This window comes from Coenobita brevimanus, chromosome 39 (genome assembly GCF_032717465.1).
Source record: "Coenobita brevimanus isolate Jiangsu-jjx chromosome 39, ASM3271746v2, whole genome shotgun sequence".
In the NCBI taxonomy this organism is placed as follows: domain Eukaryota; kingdom Metazoa; phylum Arthropoda; class Malacostraca; order Decapoda; family Coenobitidae; genus Coenobita; species Coenobita brevimanus.
In genome coordinates, this window is record NC_136992.1 from 23,817,462 (window position 1) to 23,830,629 (window position 13,168).

Below are 13,168 nucleotides of genomic sequence, written 5' to 3' on the forward strand. Positions count from 1 at the left end.
CAAACTACTCAGACCAACAAGTCTTATGATCATTTGTCCCTGACATGAGTTGTCCATCCCAACAAAGTTAAACTAAGGTGTTGATCTGGAGGGGAGCTTCTTCAGAGCTTGATAAGTAAGTCAAAGGGCATTTGCATGAAAGCGATCCTGTAACTCTTCAGCAATTTTCCTGATGTATCCCTCTTTGTTCCCTCTCTGTGAAATTCATTGCCAGTGAGAAAGAAGTCTGCGCTGCTGCCGATCCCCAGGCAGTCTGACAGTACTACTCTCATCTGCTGTAGCCACTGTCCCAAGTGAAATAAATCCCCTTCACAATCTTGGCCATTATCCAACATATTCATAACTGCCAGAGCAGCACACTTGAATGTATCTCATCATTCTACAGGGTCCTCAAAATACCAAGCACCTAAAACCAATTCAAGACTGTCACTGTATGCTCATGAGAATACTTCTTATCCCTGAGTTTCTTAAGATGGAACCATTTCAGATGGCATCTTGTGATTCTCTTAGCGTTTATCTGCAGCCTTTGAGTAGCAACAAAAAGTCTGTGATCAGCAGTAAAGAACTCTGCAAGCTGTGTGGTAGAACCATATATTCACAGGAAAATGAAGAAACGAGGGATGAGGCTTTACAAATGAAAGACAGCTTATCCACCCATGGAAAGCTCATCAATGACTAATGAGACATAACAATAATACAGTAAACCCTCTCTAATTCGAACCCGAATAATTCGGAAATCAGTTAATTTGGATCTTTTTTGACCACCAGACAAATCACTTTAATTCGGATAGAAATTCGAATGAAGTGAGACAAGTCCAAAAAGGGTGCCAGCGATAAGTGGACGCAAACAGTCTTTTTAGTGATAAATATAGTAATAAATGTAATTTTTAAGAAATGTACAGTAACTCCGGTACAGTTATGTGTACTGTACTCTAATACTATGCTGCAAGACTTCATTATGAAGGTTTGACACTATTTTATTTATTGTATTGTGCACTCTTTGAGTATAAAGTAATAATATACTGTACTGTTCAATGCTTTTGTGAAAAAGCCATGTTTTAGTGAGCATGGGTGTGATTTGGGGATAGAGGTAAGCATGAGCTCCAATAATTCGGATTTTTGGATAATTCGACATAGGGTTCCCCCCAATTAATCCAAATTATAGAGGGATTTAGTGTATAGCTAATCAAAAAACACCAAGTGCACACAAGTAACACTATAATACAGCAAGAACTTACTGAACCATTCTCGCCACTCTGCTTGACTTTGGAGATCTGGTGCAGTGCGCTCAAAGAATTCCACCAGCTTGTCAGGCTTGTTGGTCTGGATGGTGTTCACTACATATAGCCGCAGGATGCTTGTCTCAAGTTTACGCACACCTGAGGCAAAATTACACGATCTATTAATATAAGACAAATTGTTAGTACAATACAAACTCTTAGATCCAAAATGCTTGCTTCTGGAAGCTTTGTGGACATTGGAAAATTTTAGGAAGCAGAATCACAACGATAAATATGAGAAAAATTATATAATAAATTGCCTACAGTACCAACAACAGTGAATACATGTACAATGAAATACTTGGTGCTGTATAAATAATCTATCATCTGTTATCTGTCAAAAAAAAAAAAAAAAAAAAAAAAAAAAAAAATCTTCATATATGCACTGATTGAGTTATGAAAGATGATCACAGTACCCTCATAATGCTATCTACCTACAGTATATACCTACGCTGTTTCCCCTTTAACAGGGGGTGGCCAAGACAGGACAATACACTAACCAAAAGAATCATCCTCACACATATATTTACTCGTACCTATTTCATGAAGAAATATTTTCAAAAGTGAAGGTGTTTGGAAATTGGATTTTCAGATTAAGAGTTTTTACCATATATGTGAATATGTGTACTTGTAATGGAGTCTTTCTGACCAGACTGAATGCCTATGAATGGTTATATATCATATAATTAGACAATGTACTGATGTTATAAAATCTCTAGAGTCTTTGCACGCATCCTGAAATATAATTTTCCATGTTTGCAGGAGTTGGTCTTGCTCACCTTCAGGCTGCTTTCCAAACTATATGGTCTCTCACAGTGAGCAACATCAATGTAAATTTAGGCATTTTTATGGCTATCTGCATCATACTGGTTCTAACCTGCTGTATGACAGGAACATATCTTGAGGTATGTGATGGGATATGTAATAGCAGGACAGTTTTTGTTAGAGCGGATCTTGACCATTGGCTAGGTTCCCTGCCTAAGAATGATCGTGTGACTATAAACCATGTTTGTTGTTGTTGTTGATGTTGTGGATGCACACTCATCAGTATGTGAACCTTGTGGACTACAGGCTGAAGCTGCCTTTCTTCTACAGACCAACAACCCTCTTTTGAGGAATAGGGAGGGAGATGAGGAACATTACATAACCAGAGAGAAAGGCCATCCATTTTGGTGCCGTTGCGTGAAGGTGTCCCTCTAACAACACCAAGCTTGTAGCCGACATATACTGTACACTCAATCCTTGAGTAACATGTAGTTGAGTAACACGTTTTTGTTCTAACGCGGTCAGCATAATGAGACAAGGCATGTCAACACGCAGAAAAACTCAAGCTCACGCGGGAAGTCACCTGGCCTGGCGACTAAATTTGAAAGTTGCATACGATGACGTCACCCTCTAAACTCTGGGTACCTTTCCTGGGCGCATAGTTTGATTCTGTATGGGTATTTATCTCAATACCACACCCAGCTACCTCAGCCAAGCAGTCTTAGTGGGATACGTTAGGTGTTGATATTGAGAAAATTTTGCCTGGGAAACACACTGAGTATATTTTCGTAAAAAGCCTATGGTTAGTTTGGAAACAACTGGGCGAGCATCGTTCCTGGCTGAGGGTTCCCGGTGGTGAGATGAATAAGCATACAGAATGAAACTATACTTCATGGGCACACTCAAGGCCAAATAGTTAGACGAAATTAATGGGTTTCGCTATTTCAGGGAACGAAATGGAACGAAAATGTAGGCTAATCAGGAAAAAAAAAAATCCACGTGTTCTCGTAAGTTAGGGTTCAGTTTCACATTCTTTGTTCGATTTAGTGCTTCCCAACACATTTCCAACTAACAGAGCATACGGTTATCAGTCCTTTCTCGCGCCTCACCTAATTCTATCTCACACTCATAAAGGGTTTCACAGTTTTAGGGGATGAAATGGAACGAGAATGTTTCCTAATTAGAAAAAAAAAGAAAAAACTTTCATCCATGTGTTCTATTAAGTTAGTGTGCAGTTCCACATTTTTCGTTCGAATTCGTGCTTCCCAACATGTTTCGGACCGACTAAGCATATGGCTATAAAGTCCTTTCTCATGTCTCACTGACTTTACCTCACAGCTTTATGAGTTTCGCAGTTGTAGCGGACGAAAATGAACGAAAATGTTTGCTAATCAGAAAAAATTTACTTCCATCCATGTCCTCTCATAAGTTAGCGTTCAGTTCCACATTCTTCGCTCTTCTTCTTCCTGATAGTCTTATATTTTTCGGATTCTGGTTAGTACTTTGATGGGTGACTGCCTGGGAACACCAGATGCTGTTGGCATAACGTTCTCCGTACGTGTCAAGTGGGGTTGGTGGAGGATTAGTGCCCCTCCCTGTAAAACAATTAACTCTAAGCCTTGGCCACCCCATTTGGGATACATGGCGTCTGGCAATGAATGATGAATGATGAACTTCTGAGTGGTAAATAAACGTTTCATGCTAAATCTGTTTCCCCGTTGTTTTTAGCTGTGTTCCACTGCGTCAACTCGTTTGACTCGTCAGGGTTACAGCGAAAGGGTCTGTCCTAAGTGTTTAACTACACTTGACCTAACCTAGCTTAACTATACCTAATAATTTAACCTAATCTAACCCAGCATCCAGCTGGGAAATTGGGAGACGAAAACCACCTTTGAGTACATCAAGACAATCATAGGTACGGCTTAAGGAAAGTGATGATAAAAAGTGGGAAGTTTTTCTGCAGGAAGTGGTAATTTATCACCCTGAAAATAGTCAGTAAAACACCATAAACAAACTGGAGAAATATGAATTGAATTGGTAAGGTCCTTCTACTGCTTTAAGTAAAGCGGACGTTTACCGAAATGGCAAAAAAGTATGGAGTAACTGAAAGCACCATCATAATGATTTGGAAGGACCAGGAGAAGATAAAGATCGTGCAAAGGAAGTGATGTGAACCTTGTAGCTGTAAAAGTTTATATTTGTCCTGAAGCTGACTGAGAAGCTTAGGCCTATAGGGCATTACGTGGAGCATCAGAGAAATTCTCATTTTTACTCCTCCTTACCACCTTACCCCACGTAAATTACCACCACTTATACGCACCATCAGGTAAAACAGTGAGATATAATTATTGTAATTAAGAGCATCAATGGTATTAGAAATATCTATCTATCTATCTATTGCCAGATGCCTCAATCCCGTTTGGGGTGGCCACAAACAAATCGCCTCCACATCACCCTGTCCCCCGCCATTTCACTGCCCTGCTCCCAACTCACACCCCCCTCTCTCATATACCTCTCCACCCCATCCCTCCATCTCATCCTCGGCCTCCCCTTCCTTCTTCCCCCCTCCACCTCACTCACATACACTCTCTTCGTCAGTCTTTCACCCTCCATCCTCTCCACATGGCCAAACCACCTCAGTGTGTTCCTCATAACGTTTCCTATCACATCCACATCCACACCACAACGCTCCTTTATATCCTCATTCGTCAGCCTGTCTCTCCATGTGACTCCACAGGCTCCTCCTAAATAACTCATTTCCACTGCTCTCACTCTTGACTTGTGTCCTTCCAACAACGTCCACGCTTCACTTAGAAATAGCATTAACAAAAAAGTCGGGCTGGGTACCCTTGTGTTGATACATTACTTCCTGGCACTCATCCCCCACCCCCCACCGATAATGTTGTCAAAGTTTCGCCTTCTCGTATTATGTGGCCCTCTGAAGAGACATTAGCCTGTATGGTTAGACTAAAATTTATGGGTCTGGCAGTTTTAGGGGACGAAACGGAACGAAAATGTTTGCAAACCAAAAAAAAAATTACTCTTTCTTCCATGTGTTCTTGTGTGTTAGCATTCCGTTTCACATTCTTTTTTCGATATCGCTTTTCCCAACTCATTTCGGACTGACTGAGCAGTTTAGCCATATGCTTAGTCTGTCCGAAATGTGTAGGGAAGCGCGATCTCAAACGAAGAATGTGAAAAGGAACGGTAACTCATGAGAACACAAGGATGAATGTAATTTTTTCTGATCAGCACAAATTTTTGTTCTGTTTCGTCCCCTAAAACCGTCAGACCCATAAAATTTCGTCTAGCCATACGGCCTAAGGTCTCTCCTGAAGGCCACATGATACAAAAGAAGGCAAAACTTTGACAACAACATTGGGGTTGAGGGGCGGGAAGAAAATACTGTGGAGCTACATATCAACAGAAGGGTACCCAGCCCAACTTCTGTTTTTGTTAAAGCTATTTTTAATACCACTGATTTTTTAAATTACAATAGTTATATCTTATTGTTTCACCTGATGGTGGGTGCAAGTGGGGGTAAGGGGTAAAAGTGAGAGTTATGGCAAGTTGCCAGAACACATTGTACCATTATACACATAAACATATTGTCTGAGTGACTCGGATTTGAGTACCACGGTCCTTGTCCAGTCCCTATTGTCCACGGTACTCGAGGTTTGTGTGTATATATCACTCTGTGCAGTATTGCGAGGGTTGATGAGCGCTAACCATCAGTTATCAGAAATTATACACTGACATGGCTTACTGTATACAGTACACTGTACCTGGTAATATATACAGTATGAGGCACCTAAAACCAGAAGTCCGAAAGCTGCATTTTTTTTCAAAATGAGAAAAAAAATGTCCCTAAAGTTTTTTGTTTATTTCTCCACAGCTATTATAGACAGACAGCTGGGAACTGCATTATTTTAAAGGTATGGGCAACAGAATTATTATATAGAACAGGCATCAAGTTCGGCATGCGTGCATGTCCACACGCGCCAAGTAAATAACCCCCCAATACTGTTTTGGAGTTTAATGTTTTTTATTATACTTATTAATATTTTTTTGAAAATATGTAAAAATAGTGTAGTACAATCAATGATAAGACTTTGTAAAAACAATAAGACGTTAGTATAGTACTGTACTATACTAAGGCAGCAGACTTAGTATAGTAAGTTAGAATGAGACAGAAAGCGCTTGTTTCGTTTTGTTTCATTTTTGAAGGCTCCAATGTGCTTGCATGCATCGGCCTTGGTCACCTAATGGTGGCTCTCCATGCTGCTCAATCTATGGCAGCCTCCCTGTTCAATCCCTTAACCCTGATGTCACACTTAATGACCTCATCCCATGTCCTTTTTGGTCTAACCTTGCAACCCTAACCACAATATTACCGCTTCTCACTTTCTGCACCCAGTTATCATCCCCCATCCTATGCACATTCCCAAACCACCTCAATCTATCTCTCCTCATCACAACACCAATACACTCCAGTCCCATCCTACCTCTCAATTCTTCCATCGTAAACCCAGTCCCCACGACCCTGCACGGAAGGACGCACTGCACATTCGCCTAATCATTGTCATTTCTGTACATTTTAGCTTGTAAATATCCTCTTCCTTTACTGCCCAGGTCTCACTACCATACAGTATTACACTCCTAACACATGCTGCATATAAAGACCCCTCAGCATGTAGGGAAAGCCCTCTTAATGTCAGGAGAGGCAACAGCTACCTGTACTTCCAACCACTTCTCACCCTAGCCACAGAGCTTGCTCTAGCCCCACCTCCAGCACACAACTTGTCCCCCAAATAACAAAATTCTTTCACACACTCAAGAGACTCACCAGCAAGTTCAGTCCTTTCACGCCTGACAATCTCCACCTGCTCTCCCTGACATGCCGCACACACATGATCAGCATTATCTCGCAGTCTACCTCTACTACATCTCCTATGCACCCACTTATCACAAACACTGTACAAATGGAATTACTTCCCACGCCCTTGTGGTAAATTGCATATGGCCACTCTCCCTCTTCTCTGACAGTACTGCCACCAACCTGAGATATCATTATTTTTGTTTATAAAAATATAATAATACTCCATCCATCCATCATCCAATCCTACATAACCCCACAAGAAGCATAGCAGCCCAGGCCTAGGCTAGTTGGTCCTGACACTGAAGATTAGAGTGATCAGCCTCACTCATCCCTGAGTGGTACAGTATTACGTGGGCAATAAACCTTCACCGGCTCAATCCGACTGGAGTGCCATAATTGCGCACTAAACAACCAGGTGCCATTATTTGGTTATATGGTTACCACCCAGCATTGTAAATGGTTTCCTGGTGTACATGAAACCATTTGGCTTGTCACTCAGTGTAGAGTCACCCATTGGCAGAAAGAAGAGGAAAGAATGAAGGCAAGAAAGACATAGTCAAGAAAGACATAGTAATAATAATAATAGTAGTAGTGGTAATAATAATCTATCTATCTATCTATTGCCAGACGCCTCAATCCCGTTTGGGGTGGCCACAAACAAATCGCCTCCAAGTCGCCCTGTCCCCCGCCATTTCACTGCCCTGCTCCCAGCTCACACCGCCCTCTCTCATATACCTCTCCACCCCATCCCTCCATCTCATCCTCGGCCTCCCCCTCCCTCTTCCCCCCTCCACCTCACTCACATACACTCTCTTCGTCAGTCTTTCACCCTCCATCCTCTCCACATGGCCAAACCATCTCAGTGTGTTCCTCATAACGCTTCCTATCACATCCACATCCACACCACAATGCTCCTTTATATCCTCATTCGTCAGCCTGTCTCTCCATGTGACTCCACAGGCTCCTCTTAAATAACTCATTTCCACTGCTCTCACTCTCGACTTGTGTCCTTCCAACAACGTCCAAGCTTCACTTCCATACGTTAGAGTTGGTATCACAATACTGTCATGTAGTAACTTTTTCACTTCCATGCTCACTTCCCTGTTTCTTATTACTGCTTTCAAGGAACCAGCAACCTTTCTTCCCTGCTGTACCCTTTCAAGCACTTCACCCTCCAAACCTCCATCCTTACTCATCACACTACCCAAGAACTTAAACGTACTCACATTTTCCAATTCCTCACCATCCAACCTCGCTGTACATTCACTGACTTCACCTCTCTCAATATAATAATAATAACAATAATAATAATAATAATAATACAGAAGGTATGGGTGTTCATTATGGGGATACGGCAAAGATTTTATAACAAGAATAATAATGAATTTGTTCACAACAGTGACCATCATCATCATTATCATTATAATAATAATATTAACAATCTTCTTTCCTTCATTCTTTCCTTTTCCTTCTGCCTGTGGGTGACTCTACACTGAGTGACAAGCCAAATGGTTTCCTGTACACCAGGAAACCATTTACTATGCTGGGTGGTAACCATATAGCCAAATTTTGGCACCTGGTGGTTTAGTGGGTAATTTAATGCACTCCAGTCGGATTGAGCCGGTGAAGGTTTATATCCAAGGGGTGGTTAGGGTTGATTGCTCATGTAATGCCCACTCAGGGATGAGTGAGGCTGGTCACTCTCATCTTAAATGTCGGGACCAACTGCCTAGTCTCGGGCTCGTACACTCCTCATGGGGCAATGTAGGATTGGATGATGGATGGATGAATGAATAATCATAATAATAATAAAAATAATAATAATTTATTTTTTTTATTATTATTACAGATTATTTTCCTTTTATTATGAAAAGAATATTTATTTTTTATGATTATTCCAACAACACCCATACTGTTCTTGTCTGCTTGTCATAATCTAAGCCCCCAAATTACTAAACAACTCTTCAATCACAAGCATAGTCAGCTTGGTAAAACATCCATCCCTGCATGGTGGCCCATCACTCTTCCTAGCCACTAAGCAACCTGCCGATACACTTAGGTAAGCCTGGCCTGCATCATGACACATTTTAGCTTTGTTTTTCTTCCGCTTCGTTTTCTTTTCCTACCCCGCGAGGGCTGTTTCCTCAGGGTTACTGTCATCACTAAAGGAAGTGTCAGACATGTCAGATCAATCACAAAATATGCAAAAATCACAGCATAATACACGTGGAGGAGTAGAATCCTTGGTGTGAGAGGGAAAACTGAATGAAAACCAAGGGACGCATGACAGGAGGGTGGTAATTCGCTCAGCTGAGCCAACAGTTTGCCTAAACACACGTTCATTGGCTCGCCGCTTCCTACGTGCTGTGTGTCATGTATTGCCATTGGCTGGCATTCCCTGCCACCCAAAACTTGAGGCCTTTTGACCCTTGCCAAGCATGATTTCACGCCCTCCAGGTAAAACAGATTGGTTATATACCTGACTTCCATAAAACTTTTGACCACACTGCCAGTGCCAGAAGGAATCAGGTATACTTACTCAAGACAGAGAAAGGTCCTGTTGGGACCCTGGTATCCTTAACTCCATTTCCCCTAAGGTGGTACTTGTGACCTAGTTTTAAACGCCTCATATAACGGTGAAGATGATGTAATGAAGGGAAGTATATACAGAGGGTTGTAACTGATAGCCCCTGCATATCTCAGGGTTCACCAAAATTCCAGTGAGGTTTCATTTAGGCAACAATTACATGTATTCATGCTTAAGATTGTAATTTTGAATGGACTGACTCATATCTCTGCAGAGTTAGGTATTTTTAGTTATGCCAGTATTATCATACCACCATAACCAGCACATTACAATCAACCTCAAAGCACCAATCTTCCTCATAATCTTAGCATTGCTATAGCCCTCAGCAAGAAGAGTTGAGACATGAGATTTTGTGATGTCTCTATGATTAATGACCTCTTGGTGTTAAATTAAAATGACACAGTTCCAGACATACTCTAATACATTATGTGAAACACTGTAAAACTGTGTGAATAGGAAGCTTTAAAGCATCAATGATGAGTTTCTAACACCCACTATATGTAGGTATATTCCACTACATTATGTGAAACATTGTTTTGTGGTAGGTGGGGGCACTCACCATCCACTCATTCGATGTAGTGCTGCTCTCGGGTGTCTGCCCTTTCCTCTCCTCTCTCCATTCCTTCCTTTCTCTTCTGTCTTTCTTTACATCATTCCTTCCTTGTCCTTCTGCCTACAGGTGACTTTACACTCCCTCTTTTGTCTTTCTTTCTTCCATTCTTTCTTCTTCCTTCTGCCTATGGGTGACTCTACACTGAGTGGCAAGCCTAATGGTTTCCTGTACACCAGGAAACCATTTACTACCCTGGGTGGTAACCATATAACCAAATTATGGCACCTGGTGGTTTAGTGGGTAATTACAGCACTCCAATCAGATTGAGCCGGTGAAGGTTTATATCCAATGGGTGGTTGGGGTTATTGCTCATGTAATGCCACTCAGGGATGAGTGAGGCTGGTCGCTCTTATCTTAAATATCAGGACCAACTGCCTAGCCCAGGGCTCCTATGCTCCTCATGGGGCAATGTAGGATTCGATGATGGATGATGGATACAAAATTGTATGACTATGAGGCTTTCAAGCATCAATGAGGCATTTCTAACACCCATTATATGTAGATATATTCCTCTATGGCAACCCAATTTAGGGTATAAATTTTTGACTTCATCAACATATTAACACTGTTTTAACATTATGAATTTACTACGAACATTCAAGCAACAGGATTCATTAAAAGCATCCTATGTTTTGAATTCACTAAGGGCAACTTATTGTTTGGATTCAGTGAGAGCCTTAGTGCTTGGATTCAATAAGATGGTCTGATGTTTACAAGAGAAGAGTGTTTGGATTCCCTAAGATCATCCTGCTGGTTGTATTCACCGAGGGCATCCTCATATTTATATTCACAAAGTGTTGTTATGTTTGGATTCACTAAGAGCCTTCTAGTGTTTGGATTCACTAAGTGCATTCTGGTGTCTGGATTCACTAATAGTAGAGTAGTGTTTGGAACTCTAAATTCACTAAGAGCAATAAAGTGTTTGGAACCTCAAAGTCACTATGAGCACTGAAGTACTTCTATCTATCTATCTATCTATCTATTGCCAGACGCCTCAATCCCGTTTGGGGTGGCCACAAACAAATCGCCTCCAAGTCGCCCTGTCCCCCGCCATTTCACTCCCCTGCTCCCAACTCACACCCCCCTCTCTCATATACCTCTCCACCCCATCTCTCCATCTCATACTCGGCCTCCCCCTCCCTCTTTCCCCCTCCACCTCACTCACATACACTTTCTTTGTCAGTCTTTCACCCTCCATCCTCTCCACATGGCCAAACCACCTCAGTGTGTTCCTCATAACACTTCCTATCACATCCACATCAACACCACAACGCTCCTTTATATCCTCATTCGTCAGTCTGTCTCTCCATGTGACTCCACAGGTTCCTCTTAAATAACTCATTTCCACGGCTCTCACTCTTGACTTGTGTCCTTCCAACAACGTCCAAGCTTCACTTCCGTACGTTAGAGTTGGTATCACAATACTGTCATGTAGTAACTTTTTCACTTCCATGCTCACTTCCCTGTTTCTTATCACTGCTTTCAAAGAACCAGCAACCTTTCTTCCCTGCTGTACCCTTTCAAGCACTTCACCCTCTAAACCTCCATCCTTACTCATCACACTACCCAAGTACTTAAACGTACTCACATTTTCCAATTCCTCACCATCCAACCTCACTGTACATTCACTGACTTCACCTCTCTCAAAGACCATCACTTTACTCTTCCCTACATTCACCTTTAGATTCCGTTTCTTACACACTCTCTCAAACTCATCCACCAAGCCTTGCAGCTCCCCTTCGTCTTCACTCAACAACACAGTATCATCTGCAAACAACAGTACAGGGAGTTTCCAAACACTATCCTCTCTCACCAGGGCCACTCCAACATCCACTACCCTACCTTGTACCTCTTTTATTACCCCATCCATGTACAGATTGAACAACCATGGAGACATGACACATCCTTGTTTGAACTCAACTTTCAAAGAGAAAAATTCACTTAGTTCACCATCCACGCACTACAGCCTTCGCACCATCGTACATACTCTTCACAGCATTTAACAACTTCCCATCTACTCCATATATTCTTAACACTTTCCACAATCATAGTCTATCCACCCTGTCATATGCTTTCTCCAAATCCTTGAAAGCCGCATACAACTTCTTTCCCTTCTCTAGAAACTTTTCCACTAAAGATCTAAGAATGACTATCTGATCTACACAACCTCTTCCCTTCCTAAAGCCTCCCTGTTCTTCTCCAACTAATTTCTCTGTTCTTTCTCTAACTCTGTCAATAAGTATCCTACCATACACTTTTCCTATTATACTAAGAAGACAAATGCCCCTATGATTACCACACACTTCTTTTTCCCCTTTTCCTTTGTACAAGGGAATAATAATACCTGACTTCCAATCCTCCGGGACTCTACCTTCCTCCCAGGCCAATCTGCACATCTTCCACATCCATTCTACTACTATCTCTCCCTCATGCTTCAGCATTTCACCACACACTCCATCAATTCCTGGGGCTTTCCCTGATTTAACTTTCTTCATTGCTTCCACAACTTCTAACCTACTGATTTCTTCCTGTCTTCTCACCTCCCTCCTTCTCCCAGCCATTCCCCGGCCACTTATACCTTATACTCGCATTACTTCCATCCTCCACGTTCAACAATTCCTTAAAGTGTTCTTTCCATCTGCTCACTTTTTCTCCCTTCTCCACTAGTAATCTACCATTTTTATCTTTCACTCCCCTGCTAACTTCAATTCCACCCTGTCTTACTCTTTTCACCTCTTTCCAGAACATTTTCTGACAGTCCCTCCACTTTACACTCAAATTCCTTCCAAATTCCTCATCCACTCTCTTCTTACTCTCTCTTACTAATCTTTTCACCTCTCTCTTTCTTTCTACATATAACTCTCTCTTCCGCCTCTCAACTTCTTCCACGCCCCTATTTCTCATCCATTCATTGTATGCTTTCTTCTTTTGTGCCACAGCCCGTTTCACCTCTTCAGTCCACCACGCTGTTCTTTGCACCCCCCTCCATCTTCTCTTCCTTCCACACACCACATCACATGCTGCACATATTTCTTCTGTAAATA

General features: G+C 41.8%; 1 protein-coding gene across 1 annotated transcript in view; it reads right to left on the reverse strand.

The window, feature by feature from the left end:
• LOC145396869 (WD repeat-containing protein 91) overlaps positions 1-13,168 on the reverse strand; it is a 386,076-nt gene that overhangs the window by 314,389 nt on the left and 58,519 nt on the right. The window contains 1 exon segment of the mRNA XM_080270157.1: positions 1,239-1,379. Coding sequence (XP_080126283.1) covers positions 1,239-1,379 — 141 coding nt within the window.